This window comes from Psammomys obesus, unplaced genomic scaffold (assembly GCF_907164565.1).
Source record: "Psammomys obesus unplaced genomic scaffold, mPsaObe1.curated_primary_1811, whole genome shotgun sequence".
Taxonomy (NCBI): Eukaryota; Metazoa; Chordata; class Mammalia; order Rodentia; family Muridae; genus Psammomys; species Psammomys obesus.
In genome coordinates this window covers 23,328,344-23,336,550 of record NW_026596117.1, presented here as the reverse complement: position 1 = coordinate 23,336,550, position 8,207 = coordinate 23,328,344, and the positions used below count along the sequence as shown (strand labels likewise).

General features: G+C 47.2%; 1 protein-coding gene across 1 annotated transcript in view; it reads left to right on the top strand.

Moving 5' to 3' along the window:
- The first annotated feature begins 7,381 nt into the window (after window positions 1–7,381).
- Window positions 7,382–8,207, top strand: part of Odad2 (outer dynein arm docking complex subunit 2) — a 146,391-nt gene continuing 145,565 nt past the window's right edge. The window contains exon 1 of the mRNA XM_055629327.1: window positions 7,382–7,605. Coding sequence (XP_055485302.1) covers window positions 7,382–7,605 — 224 coding nt within the window. The remainder of the gene's footprint in view (window positions 7,606–8,207) is intronic.

Below are 8,207 nucleotides of genomic sequence, written 5' to 3'. Positions count from 1 at the left end.
GACATCACAGATCATATTATACATCCCACTCCTCGCTTAAAATCTTCCTGTTGAGACAGCTGTGGTCGTGCACACCGGCAATTCTTACACCGGGGAGGTAGAGGCAAGAGACTCCTGGGTGTGAGGCCAGACTGGGCTACACAGAGAAATCCCATCTCTAAACCAAAACTGCAAGCAAACAACAGAAGGCCCTTCAGTAAACCTCTCCCTTCCCTTTCTCCCCTTCTTCCCTGAATAAGCCCTGTCCTGCTCTTCTCCTGAATAAGCCTTGTCCTGCTCTTCTCCTGGGCTTGGGTTGCTCATGTAATGAAGGGCGCCCACCCATTTGCCCTTTTCTCATCATTTATCTTTGCATGCTGTGTGTCACGACAGCAATCTTTTTCTGCTTTGGAGCACTGACTAGAGATCACCGGACTCTTGCTATTGTTCATGTTTTGGGCAGAATTTTGGGCCCTAATTTCTCAGCTCCAGCTAATCAGCATCAATTGTACAGCCAAACAAAGGTTTTACTATAGTGGTTCTGGTCTGTTGCTCATCACAGTTGATTCTTTAGCTCCATTTGACCAGAGACCAAATGCCCAGTGGAGTAGCGCCCAGCACGGGTTAGCATTAAAAAGCATTTGTTGGGTGTCTAGAAGGTCTGACGCTAAGGAGAAATAGCAATTTCACTTCTAAACCATGGTTTGGTGTTCAGTGTATGCCAACAAGGAATAACGGCCATCACAGTGAGACTGATGAGGCTGGACTCCTTTGATTCTTTCTTTGCTAGCTAGTTTTATGTCAACTTGACACAAGCTAAAGTCGTCTGAGAGGAGGGAAGCCTAATAGAGAAAATGCTTCAATAAGGTCAGGATGTAAGCAAGCTCGCAGGGCATGTTCTTAATTAGTGATTGATAGTGGGGGAGCCATCCCTAGGCCGGTGGCCTTGGGTTCTGAGAGAAAGCAGGCTGAGCACATCAGTAACCACACCTCTCCATGTCTCTGTTATCAGCGTCTGCCTCCAGGTTCCTGCCCCACCTGAGCTCCTGTCCTTACTTCCTTTGACGATGAACCATGATGTGGGAGAGTAAGCTCAAAAAACCCTTTCCCACCCAAGGGGTCGTGGTGTTCAGGGTGGTCGTGGTGTTCCACCACAGAAGCCCTAAGTAAGACACTTTGCAAGGGAAAGCAGGCTCTGGAGACTTCTGCTCACACCTCTGAAGACCTCTGTTTTGAAATGATCTTGTCCCATGAGACTCAACCTCAGCCCAAGTGGCCATACTTCCTCTCAGCCATATCCATGGCAATCCTTGTCTGGTTTTGAACACATATCTACTCTTTTTTTTTTATCTTTTTTATTTTTTTGCCATTTTGAATCCTATATACTTAGTTGTTGCTGCTTTTCTAGTTCAGATGCACTGTCCTTAAAATTCTATCGCATTCCATTGTCATTTAGAACCCTTTCATTCCTATAGGTAATAGGATTTCATCTTTAGCGAGTACTTAAAAGGTTTCCCTTCCACATAGTTCTCCCCTTTCTTGTTCCTTATAGTTTTGATTTTTAAAAAAATTTTTTTTAATTTTTTAATTTATTTTTTAGTAATTACAGTACAGGAGATCTTTGTCTCACATTCCAAGGGACAGAGCTGGGTTGTGGCCCAGGCTCTCCAGCAAGTAGTTCTCAACCTGCGGGCTGCGATCTCCCACAGGAGCCACCTAGTCCTGCATCATGTAACATATTTACATTACAGTTCATAACAGTGGGGAAATTCCAGTGGTGAGGTGGCAATGGAATACTTTTATGATTGGAGGTCTCTACAGCATGAGGGACTGTGAAAGGTCACGGCCTTTGGAAGGTCGAGAACCATTGCTCTACAGTACAGTCCACGGTGGAGGCCGCACAGGAAGGTCCCGGCACAGCAGTCACTCTGGGAATACAACTGCTTAGAATCCTCCGACAGGCGCTTTCAGTGTTATCCGATACGCCAGACCCTCGCCTTTCTAGCAACTTGTCCTTCGGAGTCAAGGCACAGGCCAACATTTCTTAGGTGATGTTGCGACTTTGTTCCCTGTGCTCAGTCACACGCCTAGGTCTTGGGGACACACAGCTGAGGGAAACAGCATTTTCTGCCGTCTTCTGGCAGTGCTGGGAGACAAGTGACAAGACACAGACGAGTTACGGGGAAGTCTTTCTTGGAACGACGGGTGTAGCGAAGTCTAATCTAGATCTTTCTGCAGGTGAAGGGTCCCTTGACTAAAACATTCCATCCCCAACACTGATGCTTTCTAAAGAAAGGAACTCAGGACTAAGTTTCTCTAGCAACCGTCTCCAGGGGTCTGGACTTGAGCCGTGGCATGCCCCTTTGCCCTTTTGACGCTGGGCAATCAGTCCAGGAACTGTTCAATGTCTTTGCGCTGTAATTCATCTACTTACTGTCTCCGCACACCTTGCTCCCTAAAAGAATATACTGTCGACCCCCGATCTGCCACTGGCTTTGTCTTTTTCCACTGGCTAAGCCCCCAGGGGTTCCTTTCCGGTAGAGTGTCTACAAGTGGGGTCAAGATGGGCTCAACGGGGTAACACTCCTGCAGAGGGCCAGAGTCTGGAGTCCCAGGACTCCTAACTGCCTGTAACTCCAGCTCTTGAAGACCCTCTCTTCCCTTTTAGCCCCTGCACTCACACACAATTAAAAATAGAATGACTCTTAGGAAAATGTATTTCAATGAACAAAGGCTCTGCTTTCTTTCACAGGTGGAAGAGGGGTTTTATTGCGGCTTTTCTGCGGGAGGCTGCTGTTGAACGTGCTCAGCCCGGAGAGTCTGACCCGCTACTTCTGGAATAAAAACCCGCAAGCTCTGGCTACCCTAAGATGGCCCCGATGCTGCTTTTGGGGGGTTTGACTGGTTCAGTGCTTAGGATGCGTTTGCCCGGAAGCCTGTGCCCCATTCAGAACGCTCTAACACCTTCTTTCTGAGCGCTTTCTGTGGCGTGTTCGGAGCTACCCCCCACCCTCACCCCCACCCCCACCCCGAGTCTCTGGACTGAGCCCGCATGAGCCGTGGGGTTCCGCGGGGGGGGGGGGGGGGGCAGGCGGGATCCGAACGTTTCCAGGGCGCGGGGATGGGCCGCTCAGGGTGGGGGTGGGGCGGGGTGGGGGCGGGGGAGAGGGTTCGGGGCAGCGGCGCGACGGGAGCCCGGGGCAGGGGCGTGCACGTTCCTTCCCCGGGCTGAGGGCGGGTGTTTACGGGTGTCCTAGCAACCGCGTGCGGGGGCGGGGGGGGAAGGGCCGGGCGCCAGGCGACCGTGCAGGTGAGTGGCCGCGGCGGCGCGCATGGCTTTCCTCCTGGCCGCTGTCCTCGGCTCTCCTCCCCTCTCCTCCCGTCTCTCCCCCGTCTCCCTGCGTCCCTCGGTGGTGCACCTCCAACCCTCCGGGGTGGGTCCGTCTCCCACCCTCCCAGAGCCCCTCCAGTCCCCCTCCGCCCCCTCCCACCCGCTCGGGTCCTCCCTACCTCCCGTCCCGGAGCTGCCCGGCGACCTCCTGGCCTCCGCCACAGCCCCGCTCTGTGTTTCCGTCCCTCTGTCCCTCCCCGGTCTGAGGACAGGATTCCCCTCTGGCCCTCCTCTTGGCCTCCTGGCGCCTTTGACCTTCTTGCTCACCTCTGCCTCCAACCAGGCAGGGACTGGAGCTTGTAACACGCCCTCCAGGCGCCCTGGTCGTCCAGACTACAGGGTCGCTAGTGAAACTGCAGCGTGCTCACACCAGCGCTAAAGTTCGTTTTTTTCCATGGGGTTCCCCGAGCGCCTTGTTCATGCACGGAGTGGCCACGCATGGAGTGGGCCACCCACGTCCTGGCTCGCCACAGACGTTACACTTGAGATTTCACATAGCTTCCGGAAGAACTGAGTTGATTATTTCCAAAACTGTTGCGTTTTGTTAATGATAAGGGAAGCTTGGAGCTTAGCATAAAAGAAAAGTTTTATTAAATGAGTCGAGAAAACTAGCAATTAGATATTACATTGTTACACACACACACACACACACACACACACACACACACACACACACACAGAAACATACATATTTGCTCCTTTGTAACTCTGAACTCTTCCTGGAAACATTAATTCAAAGATACGGATATGTTTCGTGTGTTGGCTGTAGCCGTGTTCTCAAGGTGAAAGCATTAATGGAGTGGCGGTGATGGGCTGGGAGAAACCGTCCTGATAAACAGTCCTAGTTGTTTGTTTGAACACACCCCTTCTTCTCTTTTCTCACCTGCAAGTACTGCTCTGGCTTTCCAGATCATCGCAGCAGCCTCAGGCTCTCGGGTGTTCTTCCTCCTCCTGCTAATTCTCAATAGAGGCCTTTCAGTCCTTTCTGGGCTCCTCATCATTGACTGGGAAAAGGAATCTGCATAGATTTAAATGTGAGTTGAACGTTTATTTTTATAAAAAAATTCCTCATGAGCCAAAGAACTTTCTGCTCGTCTCTGTTCCTTTTAACCTGTCTTCTAAGAGGTCGCGATGGTGTTGCCTGTCGGCTGCCGTGTCCTCGTGTAATCTATAAAACCATAAACAGCGATGGAAAGAAGGGGCGCGACGCTGCGTGCACACGCTCTGAAGCAAAGGTTATTACCAATTTAACATGGGCAGAGCGCCCAGTGAAGCTTCTCTGAAGTAGATGAAGCATTTGCACACTTCTTTTGCTTGTTTATTCTCAGAACACTAGAAAACTAAAGTGTCAGGCACACATGCTCACACTTTTGACACCAAAGCACTTTTTTATCAATCAGCTATAGAAAAAAGAAATCACGGGAAAATCTGTACATCACATTTTGTTTCAGTGATACCTGTGTGTCTACACGTGTGTGTGTGAGTGTAAGTGTGTGAGTGTGTGTGTGTGTCGAGATAGAGAGAGAGAGAGAGAGAGCCAGAGACATACACAGGGAAGTGATTTTCTACAACACCTGGATTTTGTAATAAATATCTTATAATGACACTTCGGTATTTTGAATCCAAGAGTAGAGAAAATAATCTTACATAGACAATATAAGATAGACAATCTAAAATAGATAATATTTTAAACACTAATAATGCTCTGTGAAGGTACCATCATTCTGGAAAAGTTTAGAGAGTTATCCAGCCTGGGATGGGTAACCCAAACGTGGTATGTTTCCAGACTCCGGCTGACAGCAGCGCGTCAGTCTGCATCTTAAAACCTGTGCCTGATGTTATTGTCACAGTATGATTTCACACTAAAGTTCTGTGTAGGGTAAAGTGTGCAAACTTCTGTTTCATTTCTATGATTTCCAATCATGTGATGGCCGATGCACACGCAAGCTGCTTTGTGGCTTTCCTCAAGCAGAGGGAAACGTTAGGCTGCAGTGTCGCTTACCCAAAGTTTTCCAGATGCCAGGCGCCTGCAGGTCCTTCCTGCTGGGCATTCCTGTGCCCGAGGAGAGCATTTCTATCCTTGGCATGCATCCCCAGATGCCAGCAACCTCTCTTCCTGTTCTTTGGTAGCCGTGAGTTGACATGTCCACACTGCTGCCGTCCTGCTTCCCAGTGTGACACGGTCCCTGGAGAGAGGAGCCCAAGTCCTGTTACTAGATTTCACACCTTAATATGGAACAGAAAATAAAATCCCCACCATTTGGTGTTTCAAAGCCTTTGTTAAAATGGCAGGTGATGAGAAAAGCTCAGTTTATTTTGTATTTAATTTTATTACAATGTATTATTCTGGAGAGAAGGTCAATGGCATGACAAAACCACAGATGATCTTTAAACAATACTATCATTGCTAATAAGTTCTTGCTTTGTTCTCATTTAATTTTTCAGATAAACTCATCTTTTTAAAGACCCCCTTTTACAGATTAATTTCTGTCTAGCCAGAGTGAAATACATTTTATTTGGATTTGTTTTTTTATTTTTTATTTTTTGATTATTACAGTTTATTCACTTTGTATCCCAGCTGCAGCCCCCTCCCTCATTTCCTCCCAATGCCACCCTCCCTTACGCTTCTCCCCCCTTTGCCCTTCCCCTAGTCCACTGATAGGAGAGGTCCTCCTCCCCTTCCATCTGACCCTAGTCTATCAGATCTCATCAAGACTGACTGCCTTGTCTTCCTCTGTGGCCTGGTAAGGCTGCTCCCCCCAGGGAGAGGTGATCAGAGAGCCAGCCACTGAGTTCATGTCAGAGACAGCCCCTGCTCCCCTTACTAGGGAACCCATTTGGAGGCTGAGCTGCCATGGGCTACATCTGAGCAAGGAGTCTAGGTTATCTCCATGCATGGTCTTTCATTGGAGCATCAGTCTTTGCAAAGACCCCTGGGATCAGATATTTTTGGTTCTGTTATAGTTTCCTTTTGGAGTTCCTGTCCTCTCCAGGTCTTTGTATCTCCCCCTTCTTTCATAAGATTCCATGTACTCTGCCCAAAGTTTGGCATGAGTCTCAGCCTCTGCTTTGATACCCTGCTGGGTAGAGTCTTTCAGAGATCCTCAGTGGTAGGCTCCTGTCTTGTTCCTTTTTTCCCTCCCTCTTCTCATGTCTATCCCATTTGCTGTCTGAGTGGGGATGGAGCAATTTCCCTAGGGTCCTCCTTTTATTTGGATTTGTTTTAAATTTTATTGCTACACTGTTTTAATAACCAGTTTATTATTAAATAACCAGTTTAAAAATAGGCTGAAAATCTCGACCCTGTTCCTACAGCTGTCACACTTACTCTTAAGAAAGTAATATTTATATTTTGCGCATGATTTATGAACAGAGAATATAGGACTTCCTCGGTGCCCTGAATAAGCATGTGTACTATATTAACTTTCATCAAAAATTAAAATGACAATTCTCAGTCACACTTTGATCCTATTTTTTAATTAACCCCAGAGGCATGTGAGGGACTCAAGCCCTTGGGAGAGGGCTTGCCTGCCTTCAGTGTCCCCCTGCTGATATTATGACAGTAAGAGGGCCAGAGCAACAGGCTTCATTTAATTGTCTAATTCTAAATAATGTGTAGCTCAGAGCAAGTGCACGTTTCTCACTCAAACCCCCAGCCTCTGGCAGAGTTGGCAAGCAACGCTCTTACTGCCAACCTCCTCTGATTCTGTTTTTCCATTCTTGAATTTTTTTAAGCGTCCTGTCCAGCTGGTCTTTTTCTTGGTTTTTTGGAAATTAGAAAGATGTTATTAATTTTAGGGTAGGCTGATACTGGAAACTCCTTCAATACATGTCGGTTTTGTGTAGTCATGCTTAGCTGTTTTATTGCATGGAAGAGCAGTTAGACTGTTAAAAATGCAGAGTGTAGGTTGGGCTGTACTAGCACAAAATCTCAACAGTGTGGAAACCTCTAACTCTTTCTCTTTTGCTGTAGTGTGTGTTCTGAGTTTGGCTCAGACTGTCAAGAGCGGCATGGGCGTGGCCCTGACCAGATTGGCACAGTGGTCGGCTACCGGGTATGTGAATGGAAACCTGGAGCTGACCCCTCTGAATGAGTCATTATTGAATGAAATCATTACGTTTGTGGAGTCTTTTAGATATAACTACCCCCAAGAAGCAAATTTTGTTTTTGAAGAACCACTTGAGTGGGAATCAAGTTTGGAACCCTCAGCATTTGAATCAGGTTATATTGTCAGGTAAGCCACACACTTGATTCTAGAATTTAATATCAACTTGATATAGAGTTTCATGGACTGGTTGAGGGGTTGGTGCTAATAAATAATCCTGTAAACTGGGAATTGCAAATACATAGGAAACTTAAGGGTATCTCAGGTGGAAATGCAGGCTTTACTAATTTTAATTTAAGTGTAATTTCTTTTTGATAGAGGATGCACTCCCCAGATCTTAGCTTCCAGTGTTCACTCCTCTCTCCTGCTCAGCTTTCCACAACTCTGTATGACCTTCTGGACATGAGTAGCTACTGGCTGTGATGCCTGGTCTATCCAAATACCTACAGGACTGAACCATCCCATTCTCTAGAATGACATGAGGAGGGCAGAGAGTTTTGCCCAATGTGAGAGAATAGAACATACTTCATACATGTTAGACACGTGCTCTATTACTGCTATTCCTCCACAGTCCTTAAAGAAGAAACGTCTTAACAAAAAGAAGTCTTTCAAATCTGAGAGTGGTAAAGATCCTATCACTAGCTCAAAGAGTGGGATATCCACTCAACCTCTTTTGAAAATATGTGTGTGAACATATATGTGTGGCATGCACACACACATGCATATGGATA